The sequence below is a fragment of the Ursus arctos genome, unplaced genomic scaffold, assembly GCF_023065955.2.
Source record: "Ursus arctos isolate Adak ecotype North America unplaced genomic scaffold, UrsArc2.0 scaffold_34, whole genome shotgun sequence".
NCBI lineage: Eukaryota > Metazoa > Chordata > Mammalia > Carnivora > Ursidae > Ursus > Ursus arctos.
The window spans coordinates 12,514,765-12,537,179 of NW_026623030.1; the positions used below are offsets into that span (position 1 = coordinate 12,514,765).

The following is a 22,415-nucleotide window of genomic DNA, read 5'->3' on the forward strand; positions in this document are numbered from 1 at the left end:
ATAAACAACTCATTTAAAAATAAAAGAAATGGGATCACAACATAGGTGCAGTTGTTCTTTTTTAAACAATATGTCCTGGACATTCTTCCAGTCAGACCACACAGATCAACGTTTTAATGGTTGCAATAGTATTTTACAGCATAGGGGTACCATTATTTATCCATTTCCCTACTGATGGACCTTAACATAGCTTCAAATTTTTCAGTATTACAACCTATGTTGCAAACACTGGTTCTTTGGCAATTACCCAATCACCCATTTACTGCAGGCTCACCACGTGCCACGCACAGTACTCGGGGTTGGGGGATAAAACAGACACCTAAATACAGTTTTGAGTGATTGAAAGGAGGCATTTTCTTTTTTCAAATGCGCCAGACAGGCTGAAGATTAGTCTCTATTCAATCCAGGAGGCCGAGGAGTCGCCGCGGTGTCTCCCCGGCTGTGAAAAAGGGGGCCTCTGGACCCGTCGCTGCTGGCGAGGAAAAGGAGTAGACAGCTCGAGTCCGCTTTTAGCTCACGCCCTAGGTCGGAAGGCTGCGGGTCTAGCCGGCAGTAACGAAACACCATTCCTCACACACCACGCGCCGGGCGCGGAACAGTGCGTGGGCGCAGGTCCGGCAGGGCGGGGCCGAGCGGCGCGCGACCCTCCGCGCGCTCGGGGAGGCACAGACCCGGGCGGCCTCTCTGGCCCCCACTCCCGCGGGCTCTATGACACCGCGCTGGCTCGCGGGACGGGGCGGGGTTGGTTGAGGGGGAGGAGACCTCTCCAAGCTGTACATCTCGCGGTGAGCCGCGAGTTGAGCTCTCTCGCGAGAAATAGGAAGTACCGCGCTTGCGCGTTGCGTAGGACTTCCTGGCCTTGGCAGGTTCCCCCGGCGGTTGTCTGAGGGGCGGTAATCCGTGCGGAGGCCACTACGCTTTCCCCCCAACCCCGCCGTGACTCGCCACCATGAGCAGCACCTTAGCCAAGATCGCGGAGATCGAAGCCGAGGTAATGGGCAGAGCTGGCGCTTCACTGTCCCTCGGAGTGTTCTTTTTTAGGTAGCGGTGCTCTTGCCTGTACTCCCTTGAGCTGCATCAGGACCGGCCCAGTTTCTCCGACCCGCCTCAGCCCGGCCCCGAGTCCCCCGACTCCGCTTAGTACGGGCCCGCGTCCCCCTCTACCCGGTCCTGCGTTCCCCGACCTCCCTCAGCCTCCACTGGAGGCCCCCCCCCCCCGACTCCCCTCAGCCGGGGCCTGCGTTCCACACTCCTGCTCCTTGGTCGGTACCCCGTTCCGTGTTCGGTTCCTGTCCGAACATCGATCCTCTCAGTCTTCCTTTTTCTGTGAGCAACACAATCCTCTCCGCCCCCCTACTCCAGCCCTGACCCGCTCACGCACTTCAGTATCTTTCATCATCTCCCAAAACTCATCTCCCTTTCTTCAATCTCTACTTTGAAGACCGCGTTTCCCAGAATATTGCTCCCAGGAATGGATCTGGGATAACATGTGCGGTAGCTGTTGATTCCACCTGAATTACTATGTGATTCTGTTGTCTGAAGTGCTCAGAGCTCTTTAAAATCCGGAAAGTGGTGACCTTATATCAGATGGTGCATACCAGGTACAAGCAGTAGAAAAGGACTCCGCAGCTGAGTTTTAGTCTGATCTGTGGATGCTGATTGCCATGACCGTGGTCATGTTTCTTCTTTGGGCCTCAGTTGTTCGCCCTGTAATGAGAGGAATGGGGTGGGTAATGAAGAGAATGACTTTTCACTCTTTTTTAAGTATGACTAAAATGGGTATATTGACATTAGGTAAGATCTAGAAAAAAATCATTCACAGTTGGGGGAGAGTTCATTCTGGATATTTTACCCTGTAGGAACTGCTTCTGATTTATGGCTGTGATTCCTCCCTTTCAGATGGCTCGGACTCAAAAGAACAAGGCCACAGCACACCATCTAGGGCTGCTTAAGGCTCGCCTTGCTAAGCTCCGTAGAGAGCTCATTACCCCAAAAGGTGGTGGTGGTGGTGGGCCAGGAGAAGGTTTGTGTTTTTCTTCAAAAAAATTTTTGTGGTGTAATTTCTGTCAAAATAATATAGGTGTATGGTTTAAAAGTAATTTTAAAATTTCTGTAATAGTAGTAGGTTTGTATTTTCTAATCCTTAATTCATGAGTTGTGTTTATTCTGTTGGTTTCAGAGGCAAATGAATGTTGTCTAAGTGATAAACTAGAGTTTTATATATATCCTTTTTTTTAAGTTTATTTTTTTATAATCCCTATGCCCAGCGTGTGTCCCGAACTCAAGATCTTGAGATCAAGAGTTGCATGCTCTTCCAACTGAGCCAGCCAGGCACCCCTATGTGTATCCTATATTGATCCAAAATAGGTTTTAATTGGCTTACAGGAATACCTAAATACATACATCAACAAGGTAAAAAATAAGTAAGGAAATTGATGCAAAGGGAAGTGAAGGTACGAAGAATAATTTGAAGCAAGAGAGATAAGGTTAGGACCAAAATAATGTCATAAAGTCTGTACGCTTCCCAGAGGAGGGCCACGAATTTGGCTTTGAAGTTGTTTGCAGCTATTAAAAAAAAAAAAAAAAAGAAAATCCAGTCAGTCACAGAGTTCCTAGAGTTTGTAAGACAAAGAAGAAACCCATTTTTATTTATTTATTTTATTTTATTTTTAAAAACTTTTTTTAACTTAAATTTTGTTTTTAATTCTGGTAACATTAACAGTGTTATATTAGTTTCAGGTGTACAATATAGTGATTCAGCAATTCTATACATTACTCAGTGCTCATCACAATACGTGGGCTCTTAATCCCCTTCACCTATTTCATCCATCCCTCCACCTCCCTTCTAGTGACCATCTGTTCTGTTTAAGAGTCTGATTTTTTGTTTCTCTCTTTTTGCTTTTGTTTTGTTTCTTATATCCCACATATGAAGAAACCTGTTTTAATTAATTAATTTATTAATTAAAAGATTTTATTTATTTGACAGAGCCAGTCAGAGAGGGAGCACAAGCAAGGGGAGTATGAGAGGGAGAAGCAGGCTTCCCGCCGAGCAGGGAGCCCGATGCGGGGCTAGATCCCAGGACCCTGCGATCATGACCTGAGCCGAAGGCAGACGCTTAACGACTGAGCCACCCAGGCGCCCCTGAAGAAACCCGTTTTTAAAAGATTTTATTTATTTATTTGAGAGAAAGAGAGCACATGTGCGAGTGCACACACACAAAGTGGGGGGGATGGACAAGGATAAGCAGACCGCACTGAGCGCAGAGCCGTATGGGCTTGATCTCTTAACCCTGAGATGACCGGAGCAAAATCAAGAGTTGGCTGCAGCTTCACTGACAGCCACCCAGGCGACCCACCCATTTTTAGATCAATTATTATATAATCTTTGAGTGTTAAATACTACGGGTATTAGAAAGGTGTGTAATAGTGTAAGTGGTAGAGGAATAAAATTTCTAAATAAATACTCCATTAAACAATGTTAGGGGTGCCTGGGTGGCTCAGTCAGTTAAGCATCTGCCTTCAGCTCAGGTCATGATCTCAGGATCCTGAGATCCAGCCCCATGGGGCTCACTGCTTGGCGGGGAGTCTACTTCTCCCTCTCCCCCCCCCCCCTCCCGCGCTTGTGCACGCATGCTCTCTCTCTCTGTCTCAAATAATTAGATAAAATCTAAAAAAAATTAAAACAGTGTTAATTGCTATTTTGTGTGCTTAAGTTCTGGAGAGGTAAATTATACAAAGTTGGAGAAATATGTCCTAGATAGATAGGCTACTAGAATGTGAAAGAAATTTCATGAATCTCAACACTTCAAGAGATAACTTTCCTCTTCTTTTTGATATTTATTGATTTTTTAGGTTTCGATGTGGCCAAGACAGGTGATGCTCGAATTGGGTTTGTGGGTTTTCCATCAGTGGGGAAGTCAACACTGCTTAGTAACCTGGCAGGGGTATATTCTGAGGTGGCAGCCTATGAGTTCACTACTCTGACCACTGTGCCCGGTGTCATCAGATACAAAGGTGCCAAGATCCAGGTAAGTCAGGCCTGCAGGCCACAGATGGGAAGAAATCCATTCTTTCATTCATTTAAAAAGCACTTATTGGAAGCTCTCTGTATGCTAGACCTGATCTTTGACCTACTAGGCCCTTCCTGTCTAGCAAGGAAGATAGAACAGTACATAAAGACAGTAACCCAGTGGGATAGTGTTTGTGAAAACACGGAGAAAGAAGGGACTACTTTTTCACCTGAGGATATTGGGGAAATGTCTGGTAAGACTAGAAAAGCTTTATGTAGAAAATGACAGTGCAGGTGGTTGTTGAAGTTCAGGTAGAATTTCATCAGCCAGAGAAGGTAAAGGGCAGTTTCAGGTAGCCCTAATGGTAAATAGCATGCTTGGGTGCAAGCTGAGGTGTGGGACAGGAGTGGTAGAAACTGAATCTGGAAAAGTAGGCTGGAACTGAATTATGAAGGGCCTTGTGTGCCTGCTAAGGAATTTGAATTTTATCTTATATGTAGCTAGGAACCATCAGAAACTTTGTAATAAAGAAATAGCAAGATCCTTTTATTTTTTATTTTTGTATTATTTGGTGAGATCCTTTTTAGAAGATAATTCTTGTCTGTGAGACCTAATGAAGTTGGTGTCATAAGTTTTTCTTAGGTGATGGATTTAGGGCTTCCAAAGGAAGAGTCCCTTTGGGTATGAAAGTGGGTGTATGCAAATGTAAGCTTTAATGGGTCATATTCTTGTTGGCTGCACAGCTAAGAAGGCAAGATTCTGAATTCTATGACATTTAAATCTAGGCTGGAGGTTCCCAGACTTTCTTGGCTCACAGCACCCTTAGTGTTTCAGCAATTATTTCCTGGTCCTTTTCTTGTCCCAGTAATTTTTTTTGTCGTGCCCCAGGCCAAAAGAAATACCTAATGGTTCTGTTTGTTAGGTCCAAACAGCTTAAGTATTTATGTCCTTAAAGCCATAGTTATTTATTTACCAGTGGGATGTGTGCGCTCTTACGTACCACGTAACTTCTCAAACCTTGGAATCAGATTGGATACCACCACACTTGTTTCCTTTTCCACATTGGTTTTTGTGTGGTGCTTTTTATTATAGCAACTGATGAAAAATCTAACTTCTCAAAGATTTGGATATGACATAATTGAAAGCAGTGTAGAGTGGGATGTAATGTTGAAATTGTGAGCTATGTGGAGCTACTAGTTCTTTCATTGTTTGACATATATCAAGAATTGCGGTCCCTCTTGAAAATTTAGAGTATCCCTTGGCACCCTTAAGTTCTCTGTGGTGCCCCAGAGTACCTTGGCTCATGGCTTGGAAACTATTGGTATAAGCATTTGTTTTCCCTCTTGCTGAGCTACAGTGAGTTGTGAGGTGCATTTGTGCTTCTTTATTAATCTGAAGTAGGAAGGGACCAGTGTCCTGGTGGTATTTTCAATTTTCCTGCCCATGCGGAGACCATGTTGGGACATGGACCTTTCAGGAACTCCATGTCCAAATGTATATAAAAAGAATGAGGATGCTTGAGCATATCTGGACCACTGCTTGATACCATCTGGTTTTAGAGCCTTGGTGATAATCACAGTTTTGGCAGCTCAGAGGATAACTTCTTCCCTGATGAGATGCTGTTGACACCTCTTTCAGGGCTTTTGAGTATATCAGAGTAAAGAACTATTTAACCCTCTCTTTTCTTGTCTTTCCCGCAAAGCATGCATTTCAGTGTCTCCTGACATGTTAGGGTTTGTTTTTTTTCCCCCCTTTTTTGCACGATGCTTTCTTTTCTGTGCCACCCAGGCGCCCCTTCTCTTACTACATGTTATTAGTACTCTCCTCTCCCTCCCACCCCTGCCCCGACTTTATTCAGAAACCAAGTTAAGGTGTACATAACAGGATGAAAATGACCGCCCTTGAATGTTTTTTAAGTAGCTGTTTTGTGGCAGAGTGCTCATTATCTGTGACATGGAGGGAGAGGTGTACAAAATTAGAACCATTTAATAAGCATTATAAGGAAGGAAAGTTCTGGTTTTCTGTTAGGAAGGATGATGTTTTTAACAGTAAAGGTGCCTAAGAATGGAATGGTACCTCTTGAGGTAATGAATCACTGTGTCTGGAGGTGTTTTAAGTAGTGGGCTGTTATAAAGCAAACTGATGTATCACATAGGCAGAGATTAGCCTGCAGAATGGGTGTTCAGTTTTAAAAATTATGGGGCTTATTTTCACCTTGCTAGGGTCCCTAGGACTTCTTTTGTTCTATATAAATAATTGCCTTGCACGTTTAACTGCTTTAACCTCTAAAGGCATTTGAGTTTGAGTTAGTTTAATGTTAAATTCTTAAAATCCTCCAGTTTCATGATTTAAAAAAAATTTTGTTCTTGTCTCTTTGTTGTAATATGGAATTCAGATATGTAAAGCATGGGTTATTTTATTGAGTGGAATTTAATTGCCATGTCTACAGCCATAGCACCCTGAACGTGCCTGATATTGTCTGAAATTTAGTTGCCACGTTTAAATAGTTTGATGTAACTTTAAAAATATTTCCCTGTCAAGAAAAGTTAAATTTAGGTTGTTTTTACTTTTGTAGGGGCTTCAGTAAATTTCCCCCTGTTTTCAGTTGCGATAGTTAGAAAGCCTGTGCTCTTTTCTCTTAGTGTAATATTCTCTCTTTCAGATGGTCTTTTATAGCCATATTCTAGGTTTAAGAGTTTTAGATTTTCCAGATGGATTTTCCTTTTTGGGTTCTTGAGAACATTAGCTAGGCTCAATATACACTAAAACCTTTTGCTGATGTAATATATATGTGTGTGTGTGTGTGTATATTTTTAGCAGAAGTAGTATATATATTTTTTAGCAGATCAGGATTTACTAAGTGTTAGAAATAGATTATAGAATCTTTGGGAGAGTTGAAGAAGTAGAGTGTAGACTTAGTTTCTAGGAACAATTGATGGTGAACTTTTTGTTTTTTCAAACATCCTTATTGAGGTATAATTCACATACAATAAACTGCAGATAAAGTATACAGGTTGACATAGCTATATACTGGTGAAAAGTTTCTGCGTGCCCCTTCCCTCCTGGTCCCCTTCATCTCCAAGCAATTACTTACTTACATTTTGTCACTACAGATTAGTTTACATGTTGATTTTTACAGAAGTAAGACCATGTGTAAATATAAATGTACTCTTTTTTGGGTGGCTTTTTTCATTCAACGTAATTATTTTCAGGTTCTCTTGTATCACTCATGTTGCTGCCCCTTATGTGAACATCCTACATAATCACTGAAGAATTATGAGGAATAGATTAACATTGATGCAGTAGTCACTAAACTACAGACTTTATTCAAATTTTTACCAATTTTCCCACCAACGTCCTTTTCCAAGATTTTATCTGGGATCATCCTGTGTTGCTTTTAGTCATTCTTCCTTATTCTCCTGCCATCTGTAGTAGTTACTTGGTCTTGTCCTTTAAAACCTTGACACTCAAAGAGTATTGAGGAGTTGTTTCATGGAATGTCCCTTAGTTTGGGTTTGTCAGATGTTTTTTCACAATTAGGTGGAGATATTAGTATTTTGTCAAGAATACCATGAAATGATGGTGTGTCCTTCTCAGTGCATCTTACGGGATTCATGATGTTATATGTCTTGTTTTTGTTTTTAAAGATTTTAGTCATTTTTTGAACACAGAGAGACACAGCGAGAGAGGGAACACCAGCATGGGGAGTGGGAGAGGGAGAAGCAGGCTTCCCACTGAGTGGGGAGCCTGATGTGGGGCTCCATCCCGGGACCCTGGGATCATGACCCGAGCCGAAGGCAGCCGCTTAATGACTGAGCCACCCAGGCGCCCCCATGATGTTATATGTCTTGATTGGTGATGTTGACCTCCATTAGTTGGTGGTATCTGCAGGACTTCTCTACTGTAAAGCTATTATCTTTTTAAAAAAATTATTATCTTTCTTTTTGTAGTTAAATATCTTGGGAGCGGTACTTTGAGAAGATACAAATCCTGTCTCTCAAACTTGCCCACTCATTTTAGTATCCATCTGGATCCTGTCTGCAGCAGTTAGTACTCTGCTTCTTGCCTAATGGTGATTCTTTATTTTTCTCTTACTACATGTTTTTTTTTTTTTTTAAAGATTTTATTTATTTATTTGACAGAGATAGAGACAGCCAGCGAGAGAGGGAACACCAGCAGGGGGAATGGGAGAGGAAGAAGCAGGCTGCCAGTGGAGGAGCCTGATGTGGGGCTCGATCCCGTAACGCCGGGATCACGCCCTGAGCCGAAGGCAGACGCTTAACCGCTGTGCCACCCAGGCGCCCCTTCTCTTACTACATGTTATTAGAATTCTACTATTTGGAAGAGCTGTTCTTTCATTTATTTATCCAATAATATGTGTCAATGTGGGCTTGTGGATATTTGTTTTATTTTGTGGGTTATAATCCAGTACTGCCATTATTTTATTACTCGTTTTGTTCCAGCTTTGACAATTAGGAATTCCTTCAGGTTGGCTCCCCTGTACTTTCCATACCCATCTTTTTGTGAGTACTTTCTTATTTTTTGGCATGACACGATGTTCCATGCTAATCTTAGATTTTTCCCTGCTCCAGGCCTGAAATCAACCACTTCTGAAGGAGCTCTAGTTTCCTTTATTGGAAAATGGTGTTTAGAAATCAAGATCTGGTGTGCTTAATCCTTCCTATGTAGCCTTGTAAATCAATGTAACTAAAGTTTCCAAGTCAGGGCTGATGTATTCAACATAAATTATAAAAGGGTAGCTCAGTTTGGTGTGTTGTGTTAGTCTTAGAGGATGTAACATTATTTATTATGTAGTGAAGAATAGGGAGGAACTTTGAGTAGGCTCTTGAAAGGAAAAGTTGAACTGTCTAACACCTCCTGAATTAGTTCTTTTTCATTGTGGTTTAGTTACTTTTAAAATTTATTCATTGTAAGTAATCTCTACACCCATCATGGGGCTCATCAAGACTCAGAGATCATGAGTCTCATGCTCTTCCAACTGAGCTAGCCAGGCGCCCCCATTGTGGTTTATTTAATGTGAAGTATATTTTTATAATGTCAGATAGGCTTATAGCAAAGGCTGGTTTTAAATGATGTTTTGATAAGTTACCACTCTGTTCATTGTCCATTCATGTGGATAATACAATATTGGCCATATAGTGGACCCTTGATATTTTCAGATTTTATATGTGCTCTTAACTGTTTTCAGTGGACTCTTTAAGGGTTTATAACTAATAGTTCGTAATTTTGCTGAGATGTGCATTTGATTTGTGTGCTATGAAGTTGGGTTTTATGTTCTCACTGTTATGTACATACACTATGAGTTCTGTGAAGTTTTACCTTTACTGCATTTTCTGGGCAATTAAGCAGTCATTTTCAATTGGGGACACACATCAGAGTCACCTGTGGAGCCTTTTGAAGTACAGATCAATATCTGAACCATACTTTGCCCTTTTAAATTAGAATTTGTAGGGATGGGGCTTGGATATCTGCATTTTTAATGGTTTTACAGGTGATTATTTTGTGCTCTCCTGGTTAAGAATGACTGCAGAAATTTTTGTGAATTGGGGAATTTGGAGGATTTGCAACGCTCTCAGTATGTATCATGTGAATATCAAGATTCAGCTATTATCTACAGTAAGGAATTGGTATGGAGGCTCAATCTTCTGAAAAGAAGGAATATTAGAAGATATTTTCTAATATTATATATAAATATATAATACATATATAATATATATTATTTATTTTAGAGAGGTGGTGGGGAGCAGAGGGAGAGAGACAATTTTAAATAGGCTCTGGGCCCAACTTGGGGCTCGATCTCACAACCCTGAGATCATGACCTGAGCCAAAATCAAGACTCAGACACTTAACCGACTGAGCCACCCAGGCGCCCCTAGAAGATATTAATGTAGAATAATGGGTTTGGCCCTCAAAATGTGACTTATAATCTTTTTGATTTACTAGGATTGTGGTCTTGGGCAAATCATTTAACCTCTGTGAACCTTAGCTAATATCTTTATCTCAGAGTTGTTAGGCATTTTAAACTAGGTAAAGTATATAAAAAACTTGCATATAAAAAAGTATATAAAAACTGACATTTAAATGCATAGTAAAAGTAGTATACACTCAACTTAAAAGGAAGGGTGGATTTGGATCTTTTATACTTTGGATACTTGAAAAATAAATCATTCTTTTTGATCTGTTCAGATTCATGACTTCCTTTTCCCCCTCTCTCCTTTACCCTGTCCTTAATCTTACAGCTCCTGGATCTTCCAGGTATCATTGAGGGTGCCAAGGATGGGAAAGGTAGAGGCCGTCAAGTCATTGCAGGTGAGTGGTCCAGGGCCACCATCATGGGATATCATCCCTTTATTGGGTAGTGTTCCTTTAGTTGGGGACTGTTGGACTTAAGAGATTTTACCACAATGAAGGGCCTAGTTTTACCTGACTTCTTATTGGAGTAGCTGTCAGAATGTGAAGGAACCTCAGAGAGTAATAGTCCAGATCTCCATTTGAGAAGAAACACTAAGGATGGGAGAAGTGAAGTGCTTCTGCTCATTGTTGCACTGGTTGTGGCCAATTCAGAACTAGAACTTGGGTTTCCTGACTCCCGCCCATGCCTTTCCTTCTTTTCTTTTACTTGAAGTAAAATATTATAAAAGGCTCATCATAAATTGGAACAATCTGCTACTCCACCATTCCTCACCTCCACTGTCATTCCCCATAGGCAACTATTATCATCTCTTCAACTGTTCCTTCTGTTATTTACCTTCATATTTTCAAGTATTATGCTTATATTGCTATTTTACTATTAGTTAATTAATTTTATTATTTTTTTTTAAGATTTTATTTATTTATTCGACAGAGATAGAGACAGCCAGTGAGAGAGGGAACACAAGCAGGGGAAGTGGGAGAGGAAGAAGCAGGCTCATAGCGGAAGAGCCTGATGTGGGGCTCGATCCCGTAACGCCGGGATCACGCCCTGAGCCGAAGGCAGACGCTTAACTGCTGTGCCACCCAGGCGCCCCTAATTAATTAATTTTAGATATCATCTGCTGGTTTCATGTTATGGTAGAGAGTTTCTATACCTTTTTTCCCATTCTTCTTAAAAAATTTTATTTTTATGTTCAAAATCATTAGCCATCAAGGAAATTCAAATCAAAACCACACTGAGATACCACCTTACGCCAGTTAGAATGGCAAAAATAGACAAGGCAAGAAACAACACTTGCTGGAGAGGATGTGGAGAAAGGGGATCCCTCCTACATTGTTGGTGGGAATGCAAGTTGGTACAGCCACTCTGGAAAACAGTGTGGAGGTCCCTTAAAAAGTTAAAAATTGAGCTACCCTATGATCCAGCCATTGCACTACTGGGTGTTTACCCCAAAGATACAGACGTAGTAAAGAGAAGGGCCATATGCACCCCAATGTTCATAGCAACAATGTCCACAATAGCTAAATCGTGGAAGGAGCCGAGATGCCCTTCAACAGATGACTGGATTAAGAAGTTGTGGTCCATATATACAATGGAATATTACTCAGCTATCAGAAAGAACGAGTTCTCAACATTTGCTGCAACATGGACGGCACTGGAGGAGATAATGCTAAGTGAAATAAGTCAAGCAGAGAAAGACAACTATCATATGATTTCTCTCATCTATGGAACATAAGAACTAGGAAGATCGGTAGGAGAAGAAAGGGATAAAGAAAGGGGGGGTAATCAGAAGGGGGAATGAAACATGAGAGACTATGGACTATGAGAAACAAACTGAGGGCTTCAAAGGGGAGGGGGGTGGGGGAATGGGATAGACCGGTGATGGGTAGTAAGGAGGGCACGTATTGCATGGTGCACTGGGTGTTATACGCAACTAATGAATCATCGAGCCTTACATCGGAAACCGGGGATGTACTGTATGGTGACTAACATAATATAATAAAAAATCATTTAAAAAAATTTTTTATTTTTAAGTAATCTTCACACCTAATTAGCATGGGGCTCAAACTTAAACAACCCTTAGATCAAGAGTCACATGCTCCACTGACTGAGCCAGCTAGTGCTGCCCCGTCCTTTCTTTCAAATAAATTATATCACAGTTTTTAGTTAACTTATCAGTCATAGTTTACATTATTATGTAACGAATGTGTAACTTTTGTTCAGTGCTAAGATAAGTGGAATATTATGACGTGGTTTCTTTTCTCTTGACATCTGTTTTTGAAATTTGTTTTTCATGGAGTTAATAATTGTTTCTTTTTTGTTTTGTTTTTATTTACTTTCTTTGTGTTTGCTAATATTTTTCAAATGTTCTAACAGATCAAATGCCTATCAGTCAGTTTTCTAGATAGTTAAATATAGCTCCAAATACAGTCTTACTGATTTCATTCTTTCCCTCACAACCCTGACAGTACTCTCCTGTACCCTGTCTTCTTGCAGTAATCTGGATTGGTTGCTTTCTAGATCAGCACTGTCCAGTAGAGGAAATGGTGTGAATCTGTGCTTTCCAGTATGGTAGCCCCTAGGCATGTGTTGTTATTGAGTGCTTTAAATGACCCTGGTGCAATTGAGGAACCAAATTTCAAATTTTATTTCATTTTTATTAGTTTACATATCCCCATGGCTAGTGGAGTATAGACTTTTTGCCTGGCTATCATCCTGAGACTTTCTTCTCTGTTTTTGTGTGGGATCCTGCTTCCTGGAGAGTCCGTGTCTTTTTTGGGTTCACTTTCATGTTTTGCTGACGCACATGCTTTAGTAAACTTCCAGAGAAAGGATGAATGATAGGTAAATTTTTGTTTTTTCATGTTCGAAAGTGTTTTTGTTCTACCCTTATATTGAATTACTAACTTAGCTATTTATACAATTATGTATTAGAAGTTATTCATGGATGAATATCAGGAACATTATGCTAAATTAAAAGAGTGAGGCACATAAGACTATATTTTGTGTAATTCGATTTATATGAAATTTTTTAAAAATGCAGACTAACCTATGGTGACAGCAGATCAGTGGTTGAATGGGAATCAAGGGGAAGATTGATTTTAGAGGTGATGGAAATGTTCTCTATCTTGCTTGCCTGTGGTGGTTACACAGGTATATACATTTGTCGTTAGACCATATGCTTAATGTGGATACAGTTTTTTTTTTGTAAATTACACTGATTTTATATATACATAATATATATACACACACACACACACATATATATGTGTTATATATATGTGTGTGTGTGTGTGTATATATATAATTACACTGATAATAGTGTTAACTAAAAATGTGCCAAGCAGATAGTCTTATGTTTTTAGAATCTTACTGTTTTAAATCTTTCTGAACTTTTTCAGGGATTTAGGTTATTGCTCGGTTCTTACCTTCATTCTGACTTGTTTTTCTGCTAGTGTATCTAGAAGTTAACACATCTAGATATACCAGTGGAAAACCAGGCATACATTGCAGATTGACTTCTGGCATAGAATTCAGTAACCTTAAGAACTTCATGTGTCTGTGTATTTATTAAAAAATCCTTTGTCTTAATGGAACGCCACCACCCCGCACCCCAGCTTTTGAGTATTTGGCTTAGTTAAGTCTTTCATGAGCTTTGCTTGGATATAAATTATTTTTTCCATTCTTCAGTGGCCCGAACATGTAACTTGATCCTGATTGTTCTGGATGTCCTGAAACCTTTGGGACATAAAAAGATAATTGAAAATGAGCTGGAAGGCTTTGGCATTCGCTTGAACAGCAAACCCCCCAACATTGGCTTTAAGAAGAAGGATAAAGGAGGCATTAATCTCACGGCCACTGTAAGTGGAGGTGATATGGGGGCAGGCTGCTGAAGGGACTGGGGTAGAGAGTGGATTGAAGCACAGGGATACTGACCTTTGGAAATTACCTGGCTCCTGCCAGCAAGCACTAACAGAGGTGGCACAGTGACCTTGCAGTGACTAACAGAGTAGGACAGGAATCAATCTCAGACTTAACTTCATTTCTTCTTTTGGGTTATTTATTTGGTGTGGTATGGGAGTATAGACCAGTTTTAATGCTTACATGAAGTAGATGGCTGCTAATATCTTGTGTTCAACACAGATTTATAGAGTGCCTACCATGACCCAAGCATTGTTTTAGGCTCTTGTTGGGCAGAGGGGTAGGTTGGAAGAGAGAGCAAAATAGAAATCTCTTTCCTTACATTCTATGTGGAAAAGTAGTGAACAAGATTAATGAGTTAATACATTATATTAGATGATGATGAAGCTAAGGACAAAAATGAACTAGGAAAAGGGATAGAGAGTGCTGGTGGGAGAGTTAATTAGAGAAATCTTCACTGAGTTGACATGAAGTACTTAACAAAAGGGATATCTTTTTTTTTTTTTTTTAAAGATTTTATTTATTTATTTGACAGAGATAGAGACAGGCAGCGAGAGAGGGAACACAAGCAGGGGGAGTGGGAGAGGAAGAAGCAGGCTCATAGCAGAAGAGCCTGATGTGGGGCTCGATCCCAGATCGCCGGGATCACGCCCTGAGCCGAAGGCAGACGCTTAACCGCTGTGCCACCCAGGCGCCCCCAAAAGGGATATCTTGGGGAAGAATTCCATATAGAGGGACATCCCAGTGCTGCAAAGCCCTGAGGTACAGCATGCCTTTGCATGTTTGGGGAAGAGCCGAGTGAGCAAGTAGGAGAGTGGTAAGAGATGAAGTCATAGCATAGGGCCATATGTGCTTTTACTTTGCAGGAGATGGATAACTATTGGTTGGGTTCCATCTATGGAGTGAACATGATTTGATTTAGGTTTGGTGGAATCAGTCTAGCTGTTTGTTGAGATCAGGTTGGATTGGGTTAAGAACAGAAGAAACAGAAGCAAAGAAGCCATTTAAGAGGTAATTGCAATAATCCAATCAAGAAGTGATGTTTCTCTCAGAGCAGAGTTTTATAACTGTGGGAGAGATGAGAAGTGGTTGATTATCAAATCAAAACATTTTGAAAGTAGCTGGTAGGAATTAGACCTGGATTGGATGTGGGTTGTGAGAGAGATAACTATAAGATTTTTTCCTGAGCTAGAAAAATAGACTCTCATTACTAAAATGGTAAGACTTTGAATAGGATAGGATTGGAGGGGAGGGGAAGATCAGGATATACAGTTTGAGATGCTAGACACCCAAGTATTACCATCGAATAGGCATATGAGGAATTATTTAGGCTAGAGGTATAAATTTAGTGGATAGCAACTCTAGAGCCATGAACTTAGCTGAGATAACTAGGAATGAATATAAATAGAAAAGAGGTTCAAGGATTGAGCCTTATGCCCCCCCCCCCCCCCAGTGATTATAGGTTGGGATATGGGAAGAATCAGCAAATATGATTTTTTAGACAAAGAAGGAGAAAAACCAGGAGAGTTTGGAATCTTGGAAGCCAAGTAAAGAAACTGTTTCAGATTAGAGGAGTGATCAGCTGTCCAATTCTGCTTGCTTCTAAGTCATAGAATTGAGGACTGAGAATTTACTACAACATTTAACATTCTAGAGGTCCAGATGATATGACTAGCTCAGAGTTAAGTTGTCCTGCCCAGAAGATCTTTCTTATCCTGTCATAATGTTTGAATTTGAACATTTAGTATTCTTTCTTTCTTTGCTAAGGCTGCCGTAATAAAGTGCCATAGATTGGGTGGCTTAAACAACAGAACTTTATTTTGTCTTAATTCTGGAGGCACTAGATATCTGAGGTCAAGGTATGAGCAGGGTTGGTTTCTTCTGAGGCCTCTACTTGGTTTGTAGATGGCTGTCTTCTCCCTGTGTCTATACCTGGTCTTCCATCTGTGTGTCTGTATCCTAATCTCCCTTTCTTGTAAGGATGTCATTCACATTGAATTAGGGTTCATCCATTTGACCTCATTATAACTTAGTCACCTCTTTAAAGACCCTATCTTTAACCATAACAGTCACATTCTGAGATACTGGGGTTAGAAATTCAACATATGAATTTGGGTGGGAGTGATTCAGTCCACAACACCTTCATTTGAGGTTGGAAAGATTATTAGTTTTTAAGTATTTCCTAATAAAAGCCAGTTACTCTCATCGAGAATAACAGATTTTAGAAATGAATTTGTACTTTAGAATTATCCAGGTATAATGGTGGATATTTTTGGGAGATTGTTTTTGCTCTGTAACCAGTCATTGTCTTCATGCACATTCAGTGCCCTCAGAGTGAGCTGGATGCTGAAACTGTGAAGAGCATTCTGGCTGAATACAAAATTCACAATGCTGACGTGACACTGCGTAGTGATGCCACAGCTGACGACCTCATTGATGTGGTGGAAGGAAACAGGTACTGACTAAGTATACAGTCTGGTGCCTGAGTTTGAATTTGAAGCCTGTGGTGGAAACAGTATTGGATTATGAATCTGGAAGACATTGATTCTAACTGGCTGTGCAACTGTCTCAAATAATAGTGACCTTGGTTTTGTTAGCTGTAAATTGAAGGGTTGGTTTTGATTTCTAACATTCTTCTTTCCTCTGAAATTTGATTATGATGGTCAAATTCTCCATTTCTATTACTTGCTGAGAACTAGGCCGTTCTCTGAACTGCTGTGTCATATGATGGTGGAAGAGAGTAATTCTCAGTCTGCTCTCTCAGAATTAATCCATCCGAGAAATCCTATAGGCTGTCGTATAGAACTCAGAGCATGCTGGGCTGTATTTGTTCTAAGGGTAACCTAAAGGTATGTAGCTGAAGCCCTATTCCATGAAAAATTACTATTATTAACATTTTAAATTAAACATAAGCCACTGTTAAACTTTTTCCTGGCATTTGAGCATAGTATTGTTCAGTTGCTTTCCTGTTCATTTGTTCCTGTTTATTGGTTGGAATTATTTGATTCTCATTTGAAAACAAATGCCAGTTCTTTGAGTTAGGCATTGTATAAGTGAGGCAATTGAAGCCTGAAAAGTTGTGGCTTGCTATAAATTATTAGTAACCTTAGCTGCCATATTGATATGGACATTAGGATTGTGACATTGTTAGATGTTACGTTTTTTATTTTAAAATTTATCATGAAATATATATACATACATATATATATATTTTTAAAGATTTTATTTATTTATTTAACAGAGAGACAGCCAGCGAGAGAGGGAAGACAAGCAGGGGGTGTGGGAGAGGAAGAAGCAGGCTCATAGCGGAGGAGCCTGATGTGGGGCTCGATCCCATAACGCCGGGATCACGCCCTGAGCTGAAGGCGGATGCTTAACGGCTACGCCACCCAGGCGCCCCTATCATGAAATATATTAAAAATATATTTACATTTACAGTTCATAAAACAATTTGTGGGAAATTGAGACTTGCCCAGGGGATTTAGATCAGGAAATGACAGAGCTGGGAGTAGATTGAGTCTGTGTGATTCCAAAGCTTGTGTTCCTTTGTGATGCCTCTCAGCTGCATGGCTCATACTGGGGCCTGAGTTTTGTTACTTCTCAACTCATAGTTCAGTTTTTGGACATTCTACCTTATTTTGGGAGGAAGCCTTTTGGGGGCGGGGTTGAGGGGTTGGTCTGCCTCTTACGTTTTGCGAGTCTCTGATTTGGGGTCCTGGGCGAGAGGATGCTGATAATCACACTGACAGCCTTGTTGACGGCTCCAGACTAATGTCCTGTTTTTCTTTTACTTCTGTAGAGTTTATATCCCTTGTATCTACGTGTTGAATAAGATTGATCAAATCTCCATTGAGGAATTGGATATCATCTATAAGGTGCCTCACTGTGTACCCATCTCTGCCCATCACCGCTGGAATTTTGATGACCTGTTGGAAAAGATCTGGGACTATCTGAAACTAGTGAGGATGTAAGTCTTAGTGGAAGGGGTCATTTTGCTGTAGGAATTAAACCAGATTATCCTAAAATGATACTTCTCTGGAGCTCATTGACATAATTTGTCTCTTTTTGGAGATATAAACAAATTAATTTCTGTCATCTGCTAGGCCATATTGAGGACACTTTCTTCCTTAATTGGAGGTTATCTGTGTCTCATCTTTTCAGGGGTGATGGAGGGTTGATTTGCATTCAATACATGAAACATTCCAAGAAGTAGGCAACCTCTGCTCCCTCTCTGTTCTAGTTACACCAAACCCAAAGGCCAGTTGCCAGATTATACATCCCCAGTGGTGCTGCCTTACTCCAGGACTACAGTGGAGGATTTCTGCATGAAGATTCACAAAAATCTTATCAAAGAATTTAAATAGTAAGTATCATGGGCATGTAGTGCCGCCTTTTCCCTGTGAGCTCTTGATTCTACTAACTAGCAGTTCTTAGGTTAGCATTAAAGAAAATGGCATCAGGGGGCCTGCTAAAATGCTTGTTTGGTTAGAACTCTGCAGTGTCTTCCTAAAACCATGCCAAGTTGGAGCAGGAAGAGCTCTAGAAGCCTTGTCAGGTCGGATGGGCTGACAGTACACAGGGCTCTGATTTTCTGTTGTTAATTGGTCTTCCTCTTGGCAAACACAAATGTTAATTCTTCTTGCCAGCATCATACTGGCCTCCAGTGGGTACTGAGACCACCTCTAAACCTTAAGCATGGGTAAATGCCCCTAATTCTCCTTAGTATACTTTCATTGCTGATACAGGCTGAAAAAAATGTTCTAACATCTTTATTTTGAGCTAATTGAGCTAATTTTATTTATCTTATTTTTCTAAAGATTTATTTGTGTGTGAGAGAGAGTGTGTGTGCACCCATGAGCGGGGACAGGAGCAGAGAGAGTCTCAAGCAGACTCCTTACTGAGTGTGGAGCCTGACACAGGGCTTGATCCTACGACCCTGAGACCATGACCTGAGCCAAAACCAAGAGTCGTACGTTCAACCGACAGAGCCACCCAGGCACTCTGAGCTAATTTTAGACTTACAGAAAAGTTGAAAAAATAGTGCAAAGAGTTTCCTTATATCCCTTACCACTTTTCTAACATTATCAGCTCAAGTAACTATAGTATAGTTGTCAAGAACAATTTTTTTCCCCATCGGTTGATGAGAAGATGTGGTGTATATACATAAAATAGGGTATTATTCAGCCATAAAAAAGAATGAAATCTTGTCATTTGCAATGACATGGATGGAGCTAGAGAGTATAATGTCAAGTAAGTCAGAGAAAGACAAATACTATATGATTTCACTCTTGTGGAAATTAAGAAACAAGCAAAGGGGGGAAAAGGAGAAAATAAGAAATAGACTCTTAAGTATAGAGAACAAACGAATGGTTACCAGAGGGGAAGTGGTTGGGGGGATGGGTTAAATAGGTGATGGGGATTAAGGAGTAGTGCACTTGTGATGAGCACTGGGTGATATATGTTGAATCACTATCTTGTACACCTGAAACTAATATAATAAACACTGTTAACTGGAATTAAGGTAAAAACTTTAAAAAAATACTTGTTTCTGATCCTAAGAATACTGGAAGAGTGAAGGCCTTTATTAAACTTCGCATTCCTTTTATCCAAAATAACTGTTTCCCCGTGCAGGTGCTGATTTCCACTATCTTCAGACCTGTACATTTTGGCATATATTTGAATCAGTGAAGGAGAGTCTTGTGAAGTTAGATTATTTTCCTTTTTCAAACTTCATAGATTTCTTTGTAAGTCTTGCCTTCCATGGTGGCAGAACACTGTTCTGTGTCTAGAACTATAAGTTAACAAGGGAATTAAATGAGAAGGGAGAAAAATATTTTGGGGGAAAGACCTGTCAAAGCAAATAGAATTTTATCTGGTCACTATTTTCCTTTTTTTTTAAATTATGGAACAAATAGCATTTAAACCATCTTAATAGAAAAAAATTCAGCGTTAGACCTACAAATTATAACATTTGTCCTTGTTACATTCCGTTTGTCCTTGAATACACGCACATGTTCTTTGATCTTGTACTATGTGTTTTCTGTTACAAGATTCACATTTTTATAACCACATTTTTCCTATTTATTGCTACTTTACATAGTTTTCTTGTGTTCATACACAAACCTTTTAATTTCTTTAATCTAGGATTTATGATAATATGGCCTTTGATATATTTTGCTTCATTGCTCTCCAAAAGAGCTGGACCTATTTACACTGCCATCAACAAAATGGGAGGCACTGATGTTGCTGCAGACACTGAATATGATCGCTAAAAACTAGTTTTCTGGGGACCTGGGTGCTCAGTCGGTAAAGCATCGGCCTTCAGCTCGGGTCATGATCCCAGGGTCCTGGGATTGAGTCTTGTGTTGGGCTCCCTGCTCAGCGGGGAGTCTCCTTTCCCCTCTCCCCTTCCCCTGCTCTCTCTCTCTCTTGCTTGCTCTCTCTCAAATAAATAAATCATCTTTATAATTAAAAAAACAAACTAGTTTTCTAGTTTAAGATTATAAAATGGTTACCTTGCATTTATCTTGTTAGTGTTTTGAAAATTATATATATTTTACTAATGCTGTTATAGTTGTCTTTTTTTCAAAGTGAAATCTTGTTCAGTGATTTCTTTTTGGAACATAGGTTATTTTTGGATTGATTTATTTATTTTAGAGAGAAAAAGGGAGAGAGAGCGCACACGTGAGGCTGGAGGGGTGTGGAGCCCTATGTGGGGCTCTATCCCATGACCCTGAGATCACGACCTGAGCCGAAACCAAGAGTTGGGCACTTAACCGACTGTGCCATCCAGATGCCCTGGAGCGTAGGTTTTTAAAGATGTTTTGTTGCAAAGGCAATACAGTAGCAGTAATGTGGCCGCTATTTTCTATCCCTTGGTACATAGTTCCTAGCCTTTGTGAGGCGGGTCTCAGTGTCTTCACCATTTTCCATCACTAGCACAACATACATTTAGTATTGGAGGTCTGTAGATAAAAATTACCTTCGTGAGGCGCCCGGCTGGCTCAGTCTGCTTCTCCCTCCCCCTGCTCTTGTGCTCTTGCTCACTTTCTGTTTTTCAAATAAATAAATAAATACAATCTTAAAAAAAATTACCTTTGTAAATTCCAAAAAATCAGAACATACCAATTATGGTGTCTTGGGAGGGAGAGAGAATTTTCCTAGCATGAGTAAGGAGGGAGGCTCTATATTTATTAGTACCCACTGATGGTTTTAGTAGACCCAATAAAAACTGGTATTCTGTAACAATCTATAACTGACACTGTAAGACTCAATTTCTAATCTGAATTATTTCAGAGTACTTTTCTATAACAAACCCATGCTTTCTTCCTTTTAATTTTAAACTAGTCTTGTCACATTTCTTGTTTGTGTTTTTTCTCTTTGACTTTCCTAAATTGGCTCTGGAACAAGAAGAACCACACAACTTCCAGAAGTCTTTGCCACTTTGTATGTGAAGGCTCCGTTGTGCCATACTGCTGGGGAAGCTAACGCCTGTGGGCTTTGAATGTGGTCCTTGACGGGGGAGAGAGGATGTTGCAAGCCTATGGTTCTTAAAAGATGGAATGCTAAATCTAAGCAGAAAGGTAGCACCCACATAGCTAGGGTAGAAGCTAGGTGATTATTTACACTGACTTTTTTTTTTTTTCCCTTCCATACAGCGCTCTGGTCTGGGGTCTGTCTGTGAAACACAATCCTCAAAAAGTGGGTAAAGATCATACGTTGGAGGACGAGGATGTCATTCAGATTGTGAAGAAATGAAACCTTCCCCTCTGCCCATCTGCTGGGCCAACTGTAGCAGCTTTTCCCATGATCAAGCACCCTACCCTCCTAGCTTTGGCAGCCATTGGATCAGGATTCAGGGGAGGAAGATGAAGGCACCCAAGCTGGAACTTTACTTGTCTTAACTTAGTGTCACCTTGTAAATTCAACTGCATAAAGGACCTGGTAGGCGAGCCAGCTATGTGCAGTTCATGTGTCATTGTCAGAGTTTGTTTTGGGATGGACTAAATGAGGATGGGTATTGAGGCATTTGCAGAAAGGGTACGTGGGAGCTTGGTCTTAAGTGTGAAATGGATAACAGTGTGACTGCAACATCTTATTTGATGTTTAGTCATGGGGAACCCTTCCAACTTTATGTGGCCTTTACTCAAGTGGTCTTTCGCAGATGATACTGGAAAGAGGAAGGACATGATGTAAGGTAACTGATTATGCCCTGCAAGGCTGGCCCATGTGGGGGATAGTGTCGTGTGGCAGTTGAGTAAAGTACTCTATCCAGACACATCAAGAGTTTGAATTGCGTGGCCACTTCTAATTAGCTGTGAAACCCTGCATAAATTATACAACCTCTATACCTGTCTGTTTCCTCATGTAACATGGAGATGGTAGTAGCACTTACCTTCCAGAGTGGAGACTGTTAGTATTAAAGGAGACGGTACTTGTAAAATACTTAGCATGGTATTTGGCATAGCAGCTTAGTGAATGTTGGCTGTTATCGCTGGTCCCTTTCCTTGACCTGAGCAGCAGGTTTGTGTGTATACATGTGACGCATG

General features: G+C 40.5%; 1 protein-coding gene across 1 annotated transcript; it reads left to right on the forward strand.

Annotated features, from left to right (window-relative positions):
- The first annotated feature begins 818 nt into the window (after positions 1-818).
- On the forward strand, positions 819-22,214 carry DRG1 (developmentally regulated GTP binding protein 1). The gene is made up of 9 exons (XM_026484874.4): positions 819-991; positions 1,900-2,023; positions 3,853-4,028; positions 10,271-10,340; positions 13,636-13,805; positions 16,191-16,321; positions 17,666-17,833; positions 18,107-18,229; positions 21,525-22,214. Exons 1-9 carry the CDS (start codon positions 950-952, stop codon positions 21,622-21,624), a joined length of 1,104 nt encoding a protein of 367 aa, XP_026340659.1. The 5' UTR covers positions 819-949; the 3' UTR covers positions 21,625-22,214.
- The last annotated feature ends 201 nt before the right edge of the window (positions 22,215-22,415 follow it).

Bases quoted from the DNA above. Each gene is read 5' to 3' on its own strand.
- DRG1 (XM_026484874.4), top strand. From the start codon at position 950: ATGAGCAGCACCTTAGCCAAGATCGCGGAGATCGAAGCCGAG. The intron at 992-1,899 runs GTAATGGGCAGA...CCTCCCTTTCAG, and splicing joins TCGCGGAGATCGAAGCCGAG to ATGGCTCGGACTCAAAAGAA. The intron at 10,341-13,635 runs GTGAGTGGTCCA...TCCATTCTTCAG, and splicing joins AGGCCGTCAAGTCATTGCAG to TGGCCCGAACATGTAACTTG.